This window comes from Capsella rubella, unplaced genomic scaffold, assembly GCF_000375325.1.
Source record: "Capsella rubella cultivar Monte Gargano unplaced genomic scaffold, Caprub1_0 scaffold_1, whole genome shotgun sequence".
NCBI lineage: Eukaryota > Viridiplantae > Streptophyta > Magnoliopsida > Brassicales > Brassicaceae > Capsella > Capsella rubella.
This window is the reverse complement of record NW_006238923.1, coordinates 14,035,627-14,052,485: the sequence shown is the minus strand read 5'-3', so window position 1 is coordinate 14,052,485 and position 16,859 is coordinate 14,035,627. Positions and strand designations below refer to the sequence as shown.

The window sequence follows — 16,859 nt, the reverse complement described above, 5'->3', positions numbered from 1 at the left end:
AACCTTGACCGAAAAATAAGTGTACATTGGTGACATAGGTGGCTGATACAAGACTCGGTGGTGAGCTTGTATTAGGATAGATATGATGGCTTCACAAGATGGCGGTCGCTTCTCTCTTGTGAAGGAAAGATGGTCGTTGATGTAGATCTGACACGATGGCGGTCGCTTCTCTCGTGTGGGATCGAATGAAGGGGAAGTGCTGGCGGATTGAAGTACACCACAGAGATGTGATTGGTCTCTGATACAGTACACGAACTCAGCCTTGTGGAATCACACACACAAGACAAAGGACAAGCTTTTCTCTTAAGAACACTTAAGGAGAAAATTGAAGAAAATTCGGGTTCTTTATTGATAATAGGGTGAAAAATCGTACAACTGCTGCAGGGGGACTTTATAAGAGTCCTTCAGCTAGCCCTAAGGCCGAAATAAATGTAAAAGTGCAACAAAGGAAACAAATAAAACTACAAATACAAAGCCATTGTTTTTGGAAAGAAAATAAGTAAAATACTAAAGCAAACTTGAGACCTCGTGATGAGCACGTCTCCTAGCCGTTGTTGTGGCTTAATGGACATGCAATTATCGAAAATATTGAATAGAACTTACCTGGATGCGATCTAGGCCCAATCGATGTTCTCTGAACTACGTCTTGATCTACTTCAGGGGTCTTGTCAGGTGCATGTTTGTTTGTTGGTTTCTTGAAGTAGATGGTTTCTTGGAGTTTCTCTTGGGTAGCTTGATCAGTATCTTGAAGCTCTTCCAAGTCCTTGATATCTTGTTCTTGATCTTCACTCTCTCGATCACTCTCGAAGGTGAAGCTTGTTTTGCTCGTCTCTTGTGACTCCATTGTCTTCTCTTGGATTCTAGAGGTTTCTTGACCTGTCAAAGGAGAATTCATACCTGGGGAAATGGTATGTTCAAGACTCATTTGGGTGAATGCTTCAGCAAGCTCTTCCTCGGCGATGGGATCATATCCGTCGTGATGGAGTAACGGTGGTACAGACCAGTTGACGTAGTTCAGCTCTAGTGAGCTCACGATGTCTTGTACAGCTAGATTGAACCTCTTTCTAAGTTGTTTAGACTTTGAACGAGTCATGGGACCTACTGGGACGACTGGTACAGGGTGTGGTACAGGATCTGGTACTTGATCTAGTTCAGCGGGTTGGACAGGATAACCGATGTCCGCATCAGAGGAGGAAACAAGTGAAGATAATGATATTGCACTTGCACAGCAAGTGTCGCTCGACACCATCTCACGGTGTCGATCGACACTAACACCAATTCTCGTGGATTCGGCTCCTGACGGACGAATATCGACCGCGATTGACACCACCTTATCGACACCAGATCCCAGTGTCGATCGACACCCCTCACAGACACAACCGGATTTCCCCGAAACTCCGCGACCATCTACAGAAAATATCTACAAGCCTAAGGTTCCTTTTCCAAAGCCTAGGAAGTCTAAACAAGAGATAGAAGAAGCTCGATGCAAGGCAATGATGGAAAAGGTGGTTAATGAGATACCTCTAGATCATACATATCACGATTCACCTACGCTTAAGCGGTGTGTTAAGAGGATGGTCCAAAATGACGTGAGCCCTGAGGAAGGAGCTTTGCTGGCTAGAGACATGGGTGCTATCTTCTTGAAACATACCCCACAGAGTAAGAAAGAAAAGAAGAAGAAAGTGTTTGTTTCTGAAAAATTTAGTGCCATGATTCAGAGCAGGATTCCAGAGAAGTTACCTGATCAAGGAAGTTTCGTCCTAAACTGGTCTATCTTCACAGAAAGATTTCCTCACTCTCTTTGTGATCTTGGCTCAGGTATCAACTTGATACCATACTCTGTTGCTGTGAGACTTGGGATGACAGACTTCAAGCCGACTAGGATCTCTCTTATCCTAGCTGATAGGTCCAAAAGAATTCCCGAAGGTGGTTTAAAGGATGTCCTAATAAAGATTGGTGAATGCATGATTCCTACAGACTTTGTGGTTTTGAAGTATAGCGAAGAACCTCAGGATCCTCTTATCCTTGGGAGATCTTTCTTGGCTACCGCTGGTGCTCTTATAGATGTTCAGAAAGGAACAATAGGACTGCATGTGGGTGATTTGGTTATGAACTTTGATATGGACAAGTTGAGGCGAACGCCTACTATTGATGTCCAGACTTTTTATGAGTCAAAGAGTATTCAGAAGACATCACAGCACAGGACCAGAGCGAGGTTCTATCAATTGATAGGTTGCTGGAGGATGACGTTTTTATGCTAGAGATGAGGATCGCCGTAACAAATTGCAGAAAAAGTGCCGAAACACGAGCAGCAGGCTCAGTGTCGAGCGACACCACCATGGTGTCGGTCGACACCCCTCGTCACGACAGTACAAACTTGCCAAAAACGGATGTTTTCGGGTTGATCTTACTGCTGCAAACTTGAGCCCTGTTCTGAATCGGAAAGCTTCACCACCCATACTCCAGAGACCTCGAGAAAAGCAAAGGTACGCGAGTTCTTTACCTAAACCTTCTCATATCATCGATAAGACTTTTATCGAGGCAGTATAAATTTTTATTTTTAATTTTTGTGTTTTAATGAGTCAAAATTTTTGTAGGGAACAATGAACTTATTCTAATGGTTTCTCTGATTTGGATTAACACTCTTATGATTACATTTTTATGCTTGATCTTAGAACCGAAGTTTGGAACGACTATGAGCTGTATCAACAATCCTGAAAGCCCTTATTCATTGGATATCCAGTTGAACTAACGTTGTCTCTACTTTTATCAAGACTGAATTGGACTTAGTCTCTTACCTTGGGAGTTGGAATACATTGGACTAGACTTCTTCTTCGAGCCGCACAAGACACTGCACTTCTTCAAAGTATGATTCCTTCCTTCTCTCTTCCCTTCAGCCTTTAAAAGAAACTGTGGAAAAGACTATAGGTAGAAGTGATATGAGGGATGTCGCGTAAACCTGTGCATACTTCGGATCTCATGGATACCCGAATAAGAAAAAAGAGAGCTATAAAAAAAACAGAAAAGAAAGAAAAAAGAGAAAGAAGAAAAAGGAATCGTTGAAAAAATAAAATGATACCCTAGAAAAGTAGGGAGATATCGATTACCTTAGAAGTGAGAAAAGGGAGAAGAAGTGAAATCATACGAAGAATGTCTTGGTTTGAGAAGATTCGATATGCCATTGATCGATATTCCCTCGGTAAGAATTCATCTTTACTTGTTTTCAATTATGTAAAGAGATGACAATGGAGAGACTGGAGATTCCTGAGGATTGTGGGATTAGAGTAAGGAATGTTGATGCTTCTCATAGGCAAAGTACATAAAGTAAGTTCTAGAGTCAAGGCGATGAAGAGTGCAAAGAAGAGTTTCCTGCAGTTGAGTGAGTTCCCGCGTTTTCAAACTTCTTTCACAGGTTAAGTTTCTGTTTTGCTTCAGGGCAAGCAAAGGCTAAGTCTGGGGGAGTTGATATATCATGGTTTTTACGGGTTTTTGGCCATGATATAAGTCTTATTTATAGAGCTTTTAAAGTGTTTTCGAGTCTTTTACAGTCAATTCAAGATTATGAGCTATTTGGCATGGATTGGAGCTTTTTGGAGCATTTGGGAGCATTTGGAGAAGATGTGCTGAAGGAACGTACCGGGAGAGCATATTTGGTGTGAGTGTCGAGCGTCACAACTTCTGGTGTTGATCGACACCAATATCTGACGGCAATTGAATTTCGCGCTTAATTGAAGTTCGGAAGATTTGCAGATTCGGCCCAGAAGTTTCCCTTATTTGCAATTAAGCCCAGTTCGTGGTTAAGACATATATATTGAGTTTTAGGGTTTTGTTAAGACTTAAGCTTTATTTTGGAGAGAGAGATTTGTAGAGAGTCAGGAGAGAAGAATCAAAACCTCCTTCAGAGAAGATTCAGAACTCCTTTACTTCTGCTATTGATTTCTTTAACGATATCTATTTTATTCATGATGTTTGTTTCAATCACCATGTATGAGTAGTTATCTTGTTAGGTTTAGGGTTTCAAAGGAATTCATGAATTGTAAGGTTGTTAGATTGTTAGGATTGAATCTATAGAGTTCTTCATCTAGATTGTGGTTAATTTGTTCTAGAGTAGTGAAAGCAACCTAGAATATGATCTTAGGTTAATTGGTAGACACGAAAGTGTTATTGATTTCCTGAAAATAATCTAGATGAGCAAAATACCTATTCGCAAAGAGATTTGGTTTAGGGATTTTGTGAACTTATCAAACCTGAATTAAATGCATGTCTTAAACTTATAAATTTGCAAAGAGATTTGGAATTTAGGCTTCTAGACATAGATAGTCTTTGCAGCGAAAGTTGATTGATTATATTTTTGTGATTTGAATTCAAGAACGGTGCTTTATAAATCCTGACAATTATTTATTTGCAATTCTGAATTTCCTGAGTATATCCCTAGGCCTACCGTTTCTTCAATATTGTTTAAAAACCAATCGTTAATTTAATTTGCTGTTTTATTTAATTTAAAAATCTGCTTGCTTAGCTTAATTTAATACCGAATATTTATTGTGTAATCTTTGAGTCTCTGTGGATTTGATCCCTAATTACTACAATGATCTCTTAATTGAGAGAGTAGCTCAAGGCAAATTTGAGCCGATCAGCTTCAAGGAAAGGTTAGTAACCCCTTAGGGATTTTCACGGATCAGTTGCAGCAGAAAACACTTCGTTTGCAAGGGTTCCCTCTGTCCCTGCAGCTCCTTGCATATCGCAACATCCCGAGCTTAATGGACAAGATACCTGGGTCAGGAGACCCACACACCTTTTTGGAATGGGAATCTGTGGGAATTCCAAAGAACAACCTCCCTCTGACTGACGTCCTTTATGTAGAACGGTCTCCCAATGTAAGTCTACAATTTTTTAATGTTTACTCTATGTCCACAATGATATTGTTAATAAGGTGCCAACTCGTGGATACACTTCTATTTGCAGTTGTCAGTTACTCCTTTTATACTCTTTGATCCACCAAAAGATGGTTGGGGAGAGTGGGACGATGAAGTGAAGGATAAGAAGATTTCTCATTTGGTTATGAAGATTGAGCAAGGGCATGTGTTCAACAAAAAGGAGTGGCCTGGTGGGGATTCATCTTTGCCTAAGATTTCCTTTCCAGATAAGAAGGATAATGTGGTCCACAAAAAGCATGTCGTCCCACAACGTAAACAAGTATCTGGGAAACTTCGAGTTAAACAATCTCCATCAAAACCCGTTTCCAGCTACGAGAAAGCCTTCGAGGATTTCAAAATGCATGTGGAGAACGAGTTCACTATCATTAGGAAAGAGTATGAAACCATGTTCAAGAAGTTAACCTCCCAGAACAAGAAACTTCGTGCGAATATTAAATCGTTAAGATACCAAAGACGGCTGAAGTCACACGTTCGCCATCCTTCCATCCATAAAAGAAAACAAGTTGAGTCACATGATACAGAAGATGGGGTTACAAACTTTCCAACAGATGGCTTTGGAAGCAGATCCCCTTCTCCAGAATCTCCTAACAACATTATTGGGTCTGATGTAGATATTTTTGAAACTAAACAGGACTGGAACAAATATGTTCCTCAGGTACATACTAAATCTCTATCTCTCACCATGGTACATGATGCTTTAAGGATCTTATAAACATTTTTAACACATACCTAAAAACGTTAGGAAGAGCCAGGACAAACAGATTGGGGATCAGGTGCCAACCCTATTTATGACACTAAGACAAAAGTTAGTAAAAAATTTTAAACTTGGTGTTTTCTTCATATAGATGTTTTGGGTAAGTATACACTGATTTAATTTGTGAAAACAGGAGAAAGGGTCATCCCCAAAATCACCCTTGTTTGACACAGCCCCAAAGGGAGCTCCCTCTTATGTTGCACATGTAAATAATTGCCCTTATAAACTAGTTAATCATTCATCAATTATAAATAGATCTTAAATTTCCTTTCATGGCAAAAAGGAACCGGCGGAACAGGCGTCTGTCCAAGACTTCCTCCCATACACCACCTTGCTCAAGATTTTATGGGTACCCGGAAGTCCCCAGAGCAAATAAATGTTTCAAAAGAAGTCTGTAAATTCTTAACCATTTTCCTAAGACGAGTCAATTATTGTTATCTATTAGGTTTTCTAACTATACTCTCATTTTAGGGCCATGATGGAGGTTTTGACATTGGTTCTCATCTTAATAACAATCCAGAAGGACCCTCCCAGGTTACTTTTGATGTATTATTACTTTCAGAAAGAGCCCAATGTATATGTTTGCATATAATATACATAATTCCAATAATTTCAGTTCAATTATTAGGATCATGGATTTGCTTCCAACGTTGAAACTCCCTCTGACATGAATGAGGTAATCTTCTTCACCTCTATGGATAAACTCATTCCATATGGATTTGGTATTATGGATATGTGAAGGGTTTATATTTTGATTTATGTTGGTGTCATAACCTTTTCCAGGAAAAATATGGCGAAGCTGGGATGGACACGACTGGTAGTCGGTATCATTCTTGTCCTGTGAATTAGGAACCACCTGTTATGATGGTGATCAGGTACATTCCAATAGTATACACAACAATTAGATCAGACAATATGTTAAAAGAAATCCACAGGGATAGAATCCACATGGACTCATGTGCATGAAGTCATTCATTTTAGAGTGAATTTTTCTTCCAGGGGAACAAGATCGAAAATAATGTATCTACCACTCGTTCTCCTCCTATGTCTTGCCATGTCAATGAGGAAGATGTTGCTGCTAAGGTTAGCGCCCATATATCGCCAACTTACAATGAGGGCGGATCAAATCTTGGTACTCAAGTACGGAAACTATTTGTCCACATGGTCAGTTTCAGCATGGATTCGTGGATATATGTTGGGACAGGTTAGAGTTATTACTTCTTGTAGGGAGAGGAGATGGAAGATTATATATGTAGGGAGTCATTCTTCTCCTAAATATTTCCCTGTCAATGAGGAAGCTTGTAGAAGAAAGGTACGTATAATACTTATCCACAAGGATAGAATCTACATGGATTCATGTTAACATGTTAGAGTTATTTATTTTTACAGGGCAACGAGATGGAAGATCATGTATCTACCAGTCCTTCTCCTTCTAATTCTTGCTCTCTGAGTGAGGAAGTTAATGGTGTGAAGGATAACCCTGAGGGGGTAGTTTCTGATGCTAATCAGGTGCTTCCTAATGACATAGACTCGCCATATTCCCGTGTTTTAGTGATCTATGAGGTACTACATAAATAACTACATGTTTAAACTTAGTGTAGATGACAAAAAAACATGGTTACAACTTTCTATTTCAGGGCAAAACAGTTGAGTTCCCGCAACAGAGCATTGAAGATGACAGCTCTCAGTCTGAGGTCTTCTACTTTTTTTTTCATCTTATATATTGTGGACAAGGGAAATTTTCTCTTATTAAAAAATTTAAACGGTTACATTACAGGAACACAATGAGGAAAGTGATGACCCAATTGATGTAAGTGATTCTTCACCTGCCAGACCAAGGTTAATATCTACATTAAGTCCTCCAGAAGCGACCTTTATGTCAGTTGTCATGAAGATACCTACAAGATCACCCTCACAGCAGCCAGAATTACTACCTCGTGTGGACAAAGAACTTGCATCCCTATTCATACAAACTATGAAAGAGGCACCTAACACGTAAACCACTCTCAAACTCTGTCATTACATTCCTCCTTCATTATCACTCGTTACTACTAACTAACTTATTACTACTATACATCGAGCATCTTACCAAGTGTGGTTCCTTACTGGACAACAAGTTTTTGCTAGCTCTTGCCTTGCCTTCTAAATGGGTCACCCATTCGGTATAAAACCTCAAAACTCAGTATTCTTTTAAGTCTTTGGAAATGTTTGTAGCATGTGAAGTAAAACAATTGGTCTGTAATGGGTTTGCAGCACATAGAAGTGTTGGTGAAACATATAAAAAAAAGGCATGACCATCAACTTTCCATTGAACGATCGATCTTCCTCCCACCTTGGCTTGCCAACTACTTACAGGGGAAGTACAAATCATTCTATGTTGCCAAAGTCAAAACCAGAGTTCGATGGGACGACCAACTTACCCGTTCCATGAATGGGTCTCCATCCACGTGGTTTGAACTTTGGGACATGATCTACATTCCAATGATATGGGGTAACTCACATTGGGTTGGATTATGCATCAATCTCCCTAATTGGTCTATAGACATCCTTGATCTCAACGTACTTCTAAACAGTGACTCTAAAGTTAAGAAATACATGCCTCTGGTAGTAGGGGTGCTCCCCTACATCATACAGAAATTCTGCAACCCTTCTGCCACTCAATCCCATGGACTAACACCATTTACTTGGTCAAGGATAAAAGATGTTTATGTGAACGAAAAATGCGCTGATTGCGGTCCAGTTGCCATGAAGTTTCTAGAGATTTATGCAACTGGTTCTGGATCAGAGACAATGGCACTTATCACGAACGAGATTGTTGATGCATTCAGGGCTCAATATGCTTTCGACATATACAAGGATCTAATTGCACCCATCTACACCTAATCGTTTGTGAACCTACTATTTAAATTTATCTATACAACCTTTCTTAAACTCTTGTAACAACTGACTGGACAACAACTTCATTTCCAGTTGGCCTATGTATATAATGTTTGCCTATTTATAATGATATGTACAATATACTAGCATAACTATCCACAACTTCTTGAAATTTTGGATAAACTAAAATAGGGGAGACTTTAGTTATTATGTTAGATAAGAACCTGTTTCATCCTATGTGGATAGTCTGATATATTCTCAGTGTCTAGTTTTGTGTACTCAAGTAATCCCCATATTTGTGGCCAAGTGGCTCAAACTATATTTCTATACAACAATTTTGGCATTTTATCATTCTTATTAAGAAATACCCACCTCAAAATATGTTGTTTATGATAGAAAATGCCAAAGTTTCTCATTTTTGAACAGTTATTCTGTTTTACTAGAATTCTAGGACTCATAACCTTATTGGTATAGAAGCTTCCGTATGATTCCCACATTTGGTAGGGATAATCTATCCATAATTAGATAGCCACACGAGAATTCTTAAATATTTATAAAATTAAATTTGCGAAAAATCTGAAAAATTATGTTTCTAAACCATTATGTGGGGAGAATCCGCGTGGCTAACTCTTATGGATAGCTTGTTACATATGTACATTTGTATAAAACAATATGGACATTTTCTCTCCTATACAATATCTTCTGAGGTGGGTATATTTTATTAAAAATATCTTATAAAGAATATGTTCTCTCCATCTATACATCAGAAGTATTTACTTTACTGTAGTTATTGACGATTAACCTTGTGGGTATAGAGGGTTAAAATATGATTCACACATTTTGTATGGTATAATCTATCCATAATTAGTTATCCGCACGGATGCCGGAAAATAAGAAACATCATGTAAGTAGCCACGCCGTATATTGTTTTCCTATGTAATAACCTATACATATGTAAGTAGTCATGCCGTATCAAATCTCGGCGGTCCAACGAACAGGTGACGAACGTATATAAAAAGAACAAAACACAATAGAATCCATGTGGTCTCGGACCTATGGATTGAGAAACATAAACATAAACACTAGTTTACATACTTCATTCTACAATTAGTAGGTAACATTGTTACTATATCCAAAAAACAACAAGTACTAACTAGAATAAACACCGCCCAATGGCTAAAAAAAAAACGACATTCAACAAAGCTTAACAATGCACACAACGCACCCAAGATACAATAGCAAACTTAAGGTTGCTAAAATTCTTTTGTTTAAGCTAACTTTAAGAGATATGCATAATATCTCGGGAAAGGTAATAGTAAATTTAATCCATACACCTTCACCGCGATACTCTCCCAGCGCATCGTGGTGCTACCAACAATCTGGAGAATCATCAATATGCCACGTACTCGGTAAGTATCAGCTCGCCTAGGACCCATCATGTAGATGTGGTACATCAACTTGTCTGCATTCCTGGAAACCTCTTCGAAACTATACTTTTTCTTCAATATCCAAAGATCCTCATCCTTTAGGGTTCCAGCGCATGTAAGCAACATGTTGTAGGCCAGCTCTGCCACCTGATACACAACCTGAAGCGGCTGAAGTACAATTAGGGCCTCGTTGAGGTGGCCTACTATGAACGCAAGATGTAGGGCCTTCATATACAGGGCATACGGATTTTTGGCATGGAGACACATGCCAAAAAAGTTGAAATAAATGCTTGTTGGCCTGCACCACCGCACGAAATCGTAAGACCTGTCTAACCGGAATGCGGCCAATGTTTCGGGGGACTGCATTGTTATCTTCCCCTCTTTTCCTGTCCGAATCCAGCTTTTCAGTTCCGATATTCCTTCAACTGCGACATAGCTAACAATTTTTGCTAGGATTGGTTGGGGGATGTGGATTCCAGCAACCGGCGTCCCCTGCAACAGGTAATCCGGTAAAACATATCTTATAGTGTAAACCGGTAAAACATATATTATTCAGTATTGGGAAAAAGAACGTTACCAAGATATGGAGGCGCCTTCTTTCGTCAGGGACAACAACACGGCAGTTACATTCAACCCGTGGTGTGAGCCTACTCCGCCGGGTATAGAACTGGGTCTCATGGGTTATCTGGGACTCATCTGCACATTCGGCCTCGTCAAACTCGTATCCAGTGAGAGGTTCCATTCTATCTACTCTACAGATCAGTTTATCCCAATCGTTAACGAGAGTCGCATTTTATAGACAATATATAAATATATTTATTTTACGCTTTGTTCGAGGTAGGAACTAGCTTTATTATGGATAGGCTACTAGATACAGTAGTTTTCGTAGAGTGTAAATGATAAAGTACACATACAAAACAATTTCACTTAAATGCAGAAAGTTGGGTAATAGATATATCCCTTACAACAGTAAACGAGAATGCAGGATAGTAACCATAAGGTATCGACGCTTAATGAATTTTATGGATAGTAGTTGGGCAGCATATTTGGCGGATAAGAGTCTAATCACTGATGGAAGTCATAAATGGTGGAAGTCGTATAGAAGAATGTAATGTTTGGATAGAACACGATATCTGCGTGGCTAAATAATTATGGATTGGTTATTACCTACAAATGAACTGGATACCTGATGTTTAGTTATGTCTGGATAGAAATGAAGTAGTGGATATGTAATAATAGATAGGTTAGTGGAAACTTGTTCGTCGATATAATCGATCTTTGGGTGACATCCAAATACCAGAAATATCATCAACCTAGGGAAAAGAACTTTACACTACATTTCCGTTAAATACTTAATACTTCCTTTCATTAGAAAATTTAATGACATCCACATGGATTCATATGCATGGACTCTTGCAACCGTGTTCATCCTTGTATTCACATCAATGGATTCATAGACGATTTTTCCATATTCTTAAAATTAAGCTGTTCAATAATAAATTCGTTGATAAGTCTCAATATATCAATATAGTATTGATAATCAAAAAGTAATAACATCAAAGGAAATTGGATGCATTCTTAACCGAGGAGAAAATAAAAATTTAAGAACTACACCACATCCGAGAACATAAGTAAGATGGAAATCATAGTTGATTTCTTAGCTGATAACAAAAAACAAACCTTAGCACAACACTACTCCTCTAGTTGTGAAAAACATTTTGACATTTCGGTAAACCAAACTGGGGACCATTCCATGTCTTTCCTCTGTTGCACCTTGGGCACCTAGGGCTTCCAATTCTCTCCCTTCTTCTGGTCCGCCAATATTTAGTCTCGCTATGCTCCTTTGCGGCCTCATCTAGGTAAGCTTTGGACCAGCTACCAACACTGTAGCATTGACCAACCAAGGTTGCGAACGCTAGACTATAATTACTTCTCGCCCACAATACATAAGGGTTTCTCCGGTGAAGACATTTGCAAAAGAACGAGTAGTATTTGGAATGTGGCATCGACCACCAGATGTAATGCTCTGATTTTTCCAAACGAACGGTTGTCAAACATTCTTTCGAGTAAACAGCAACCACCCCCTCTCGACCAGCTTTCAGTAAACTTTTCAATGCGTCCACACCATCCTCACCAAGAAACATTGCAACCTTCGCGAGCAAAGGCGAGGGCATGTGAAACTCCCTTGGCAACAAAAGCACCTACGAAAAATAGAGCTAGTAAATAAAAATACGAATACAATGATTGTTCAATACGAGGTGATTTGTTTGTTTCAATACCTTAACAGAGCCTGTATCAATTTCCGCTTCGGAGATTATCACCATGACTGTTTCTCTTACTCTGGTTGGTGTAAACTTACGACTAATATATAGAAGAATAGAATATATTTTTTTAAATAATATAATAACCCAATAAGTTGGTATCCAAAGCACCTAAATCCACATCGCCAGATTATTATGTGGAATCTTCTGAACTATGTGGTGGTAATCATCCACATGGTTATATATGTGTGGACTCTCGCGAATGTGTACTTTGATGAGCGGGAAAATTGGCGCCCATTTCCTGGATTTCAGCCGGTTAATTAATTATGGCACGTTTATAGTTGTACTCTCGTCTTACAAAGCAGAATAGTGTCTGCTGCTGGATTGGACAGAACTTTTAAATTACTGTTTGAGTTGACTATATATCGTACAACACACTTACGCAAAATAAAACTCTTTATCAGATATCACACCACTTCGTGGTAACTTATTTGTTATTGTTGAATCCACATATGCATATGCATCTGCCACACCTATTAACTTTCTGTTTCTGCATACAAGACGAATGGACAATATAGACATTCATGTAATCATTTAACATATATTAAGTCATTACATATTCACAACTACTAACCTTAATTTCTCCAATAGATGGAATCCTTAGCTTTGGAGGACGCCCAAATGGTCTACGAGCCTTAGGAGGGTACAAGACATGTTTGACAAGTGCCTCAGGGACCTCAATATCACACAGCTCCGGGTTTATTACTTCTTTATAGGTAGCTCTCCAAACTTCTGTCGTATAGAAATCACCCACCAAAGATGAAAATGGAATACCTTGGCTGTTGGCAGCCAACAATGCATGTCCACATGGAATCTTGAACCTGTCGTATTGCTTACATGTACACTGTTTGTGGTCCAACAATACATGATGCTTCTCGTTAAGCATCCCGACAACTTCATAACTCCAGCTAGAAACCATTCCTGTTTTACTCCCTTTCACGGTTAACAGAGCCTTGATCATTACTTTATCAATTTCCGAAGTTGTGATTCCAATATGTCTAGCCGCTTTCTTTCTCCTAGCACTAAACCAACGTGTTAACATTGCACTCATAAACTTAAGCAATTCTACAATAGGGGACGCCCTAGCTTTCCCTAATGCCTTGTTTAATGACTCGGCAATGTTTGAAGTCATAAGATTGTACCTGTCTCCCTGGAAATAAGACCTTGTCCAATGCGCAGCTCCAATCTTATCGAAATAGATTGCACAGTTGTTGTTCTTAGCTTTTATAAGATTGTAAGTCTCTTTGTATGCCGTAACCTTATGCGCAAAGGCAAACTTCACTACAAGTTTTGCTAGAACTTTATTATGGAACTTAGCATTCACATTCCTCGCAAGGTGAACAATGCAAGCCCCATGATGCAGCAAAGGAAAAACCCTTTTCTTTGCTGTGTAGATTGACCCATTCCGATCCGAAATAATTGAGAGTGTTTTGCTATCAGCTATTATACGCTCCAGCCTTTCAAAAAACCACATCCATGATTCATCATTTTCGCTGTCAACCACTACAAATGCAAGGGGAAAAACTTGAAAGTTTGCATCTTGTCCACTTACTGTGAGAAGGACACCTTTAAACTTCTCCGTCAAACGAGTCCCGTCAACAACAAGCCCACGTCGAAGGTTCCGAAACCCTTGAATAGATGCACCAAATGCCAAAAACAAATACAAAAACCTCTCACTGCCATCATCTTCAAATTCAGTTTTCGTATATGTTATTGTACCAGGGTTTGCCTATTTTAGAACAAAAAAATATGCACCCAACTGGTCATAGGAGTCGTCTTCAAGTACAAATAAATCTTCCTCAGCTTTTCCCTTTGCTCTCCAGCACTTACTATAAGAAGCTGACACCCTAAGATCCTCAAGAACCATCTGCTGCAGATCCAAAGGTGCAGGGCCTTTGGTTGGGTCACTGAACTTTGATTTGTACACGGCTGCAATGACCTTTGAGGTAGCTTTCTTCAAATAATCGTTCCTTGTTTCTATAGAGCATGTGTGTTCCAAGTTTACTCTCCTAATCTCGTAGTAGTCCACAACCCATTAATTCACACGCAAGAATCCTCCAATCATAACGATGGCCCGAACACTGAAGAACAAACGAATGTTTTTTTGTGGTTGTCTGTGTAAAATGGAACATATTCTTAATAGCATAAATAGCAATTTCAATTTGACATTCCTCTTTGCTAGCAAATATCTTCCCTAAGTAAATGTCTTTACCATCATCATCATATTCAAGATTTGATATATCGTCCCTTTGATACTCGGTATCATCAAACGAAGGAGGTATATCAAACTCCTCGTCGTTCATCCACAAACTGACCTGCTTCCACCTGCTTGATTGCTACCATAGTATCCATGCGCATCTGTCCACGTGGAAACACCAGGTTGTCCAAAGGCGCTTGGAGGCACATGTCCATTCAAAACTCCATCTTCATTCAGGTCTACACCTACCACTAGCGGCTTATCCTCAGGCTTTATGACACCATTCAATACCACAGTATGGTCAAAACAAGATTGTGTATTACACAACACCTCCAAAACATCAACTCGACCATAGTTATCACCTATGAAATTTCCTCAGAATTCAGTGTCATACTGTTTTGGTGTCACGTAAACATCATTCTCTTCGACATTTTCGTCGTTCGACATGTCTTCAATCCAACCATCTTCTTCAAAAGGGAATTGATCACTCTCTTGGTTTGTAACAGAATTAGTTTGATCTTCAGTAACCCTCCCCTTTACCTCTGTTTCGTTTTTCCTACCATCCTCTGCTGCTGCTATTTCATCAAGGAAAGCTTCATCCTCCTGCGTAACCTCAATACAATAGTTTTCGATCCAGCAGGGTATATCTCCCCACACAACTCTTCTCCAACATCACTCTTACTTAACTCTTCTCCAACATCACTCTTACTTAACCCACATGAAGACCCGCAATTGCGTTTTCTACAGCCATCCACGGAGAGGGGGGGTCTGTTCTGCCTCCAACTCGACTTCAGCTTGGGCTCTTTTACGGAACTCTTTGAATGTTACAAACAAATTTAGACCTCTGTTCCGACGAAGCTTGTCCATATAGTACTGAAGGCCCACGTTTGTACTGACCAACACTGGCGGCGGCCTAACTACTGGTGAAAAATACAAATTGCTGGACAGACAATAGCTCAGGTTTGCCTTCTTATTAACCAAGTTGAATTCTGCAACCACGGCATCCTAGAGAGAAGCAGCTGGTCGACGTGATTTCCGCCGAAAAAGGAACGATCCTAGAGAGAAGCAGCTGGTCGACGTTCCATTCACAAACGTTTTGCTCGGTGAAATACCACTTCCCTGAAACAACCACACTAAAAGGAGGTAGTTCGTCCTACGGGAGAGCAAGAAAATTAATTACCGACAATGATCAAAAGAGAAGTTTATTAAGAAAAAGAACTATCCACAAACCCTTACATGCGCAGCCATGTTTGGAGAAGACCGACAAAAACCCTAAGCTCAGATTACTACTTTCTTACCCACAAATAAACGAGTTCTTAAGTTGAAAAATCCTTTTAATCCAAAAAGTCCCGTTTGAAACAAAGATTAATATAAGCCACATGATCTAATTATCTAGTTAACATCCTACGGTTCAATTGAACAATACAAAAACAGAGACAAAAGGCACAATAGTCAATTTTCTCTCTGCACAAACAACTACTTATGAACAAACGTACACCGTAAGCAGAAAGTGGGTATGCGTGTGATTAAAACTTGTCAAAGTATGTGTAGACGCAAATAATTCTAAATTAAAAGATGAGAAAAAATTCGATGTATTTAAAATATGTTAGTAGATGTGGTTAGGATGAAAAAGTTTGGTTAGGAAGGAGGATTTAGTCGAAGGACAATACAGACAAATCAAAAGGAAAAAGGGTGCGTTGGCGGCGCTATTTCTATACCCAAATTACGATACCCAATAAATAACAACCTAAACTCACAAAAATTTCAAATTCCCAATCTAAACTATATGAAATCAGCCAAAATCAACATTTATCGAATTAGTGTATGTAACCACTTAACAGCGATGAGTCAGCCGATACCGTGGCAATGACGGGACATCAGAGTTGAGCAAAACGACATCATTTCGTTAGTTTAGGGTTCTCAAATTGAAGTTTCGATGACTGTTTGCTTTAGCAATTCTTTGATTCAAGAACCCTAAGCTAACAATGATGTCATATTACTCAACTCTGATGTTCCGTCATCGCCATGGTGTCGGCAAACTCATAGCCCTTAAATGGTTAACTAACACCGTTTCGGTATATGTTGATTTTGGCTGATTTCATTTAGTTTAGGTTGACAACTTTATATAGTTTAGGTTCGATAACACCGTTGCTGGATATCGTAGTTTGGGCATAAAAATACCGCCAGCAAATATTCTGGGTTAATTTTTGCTATTTTCCCCTCCCGGTAAATACAAACATAAAAACGTTGCTACGATGCTAATTTTTCATAATTTAACTGGGAAAATGACTACATCTGCAGATGGAGTAGATCATGGAGCTGTTGTGGATGTATTTTCACCTCAGA

General features: G+C 39.2%; 2 protein-coding genes across 2 annotated transcripts; one reads left to right on the top strand and one right to left on the bottom strand.

Moving 5' to 3' along the window:
* Positions 1–1,175: 1,175 nt before the first annotated feature.
* Positions 1,176–2,261, top strand: LOC111832393. The gene has a single exon (XM_023788700.1). It carries the CDS (start codon positions 1,176–1,178, stop codon positions 2,259–2,261), a length of 1,086 nt encoding a protein of 361 aa, XP_023644468.1.
* Positions 2,262–12,743: 10,482 nt separating this feature from the next.
* On the bottom strand, positions 12,744–15,264 carry LOC111832392. Its single transcript, XM_023788699.1, has 6 exons — positions 15,232–15,264; positions 14,922–15,116; positions 14,632–14,783; positions 14,103–14,325; positions 12,891–14,045; positions 12,744–12,806 (listed from the first exon to the last, which is right to left on the bottom strand). Exons 1-6 carry the CDS (start codon positions 15,262–15,264, stop codon positions 12,744–12,746), a joined length of 1,821 nt encoding a protein of 606 aa, XP_023644467.1.
* Between the last annotated feature and the right edge of the window lie 1,595 nt (positions 15,265–16,859).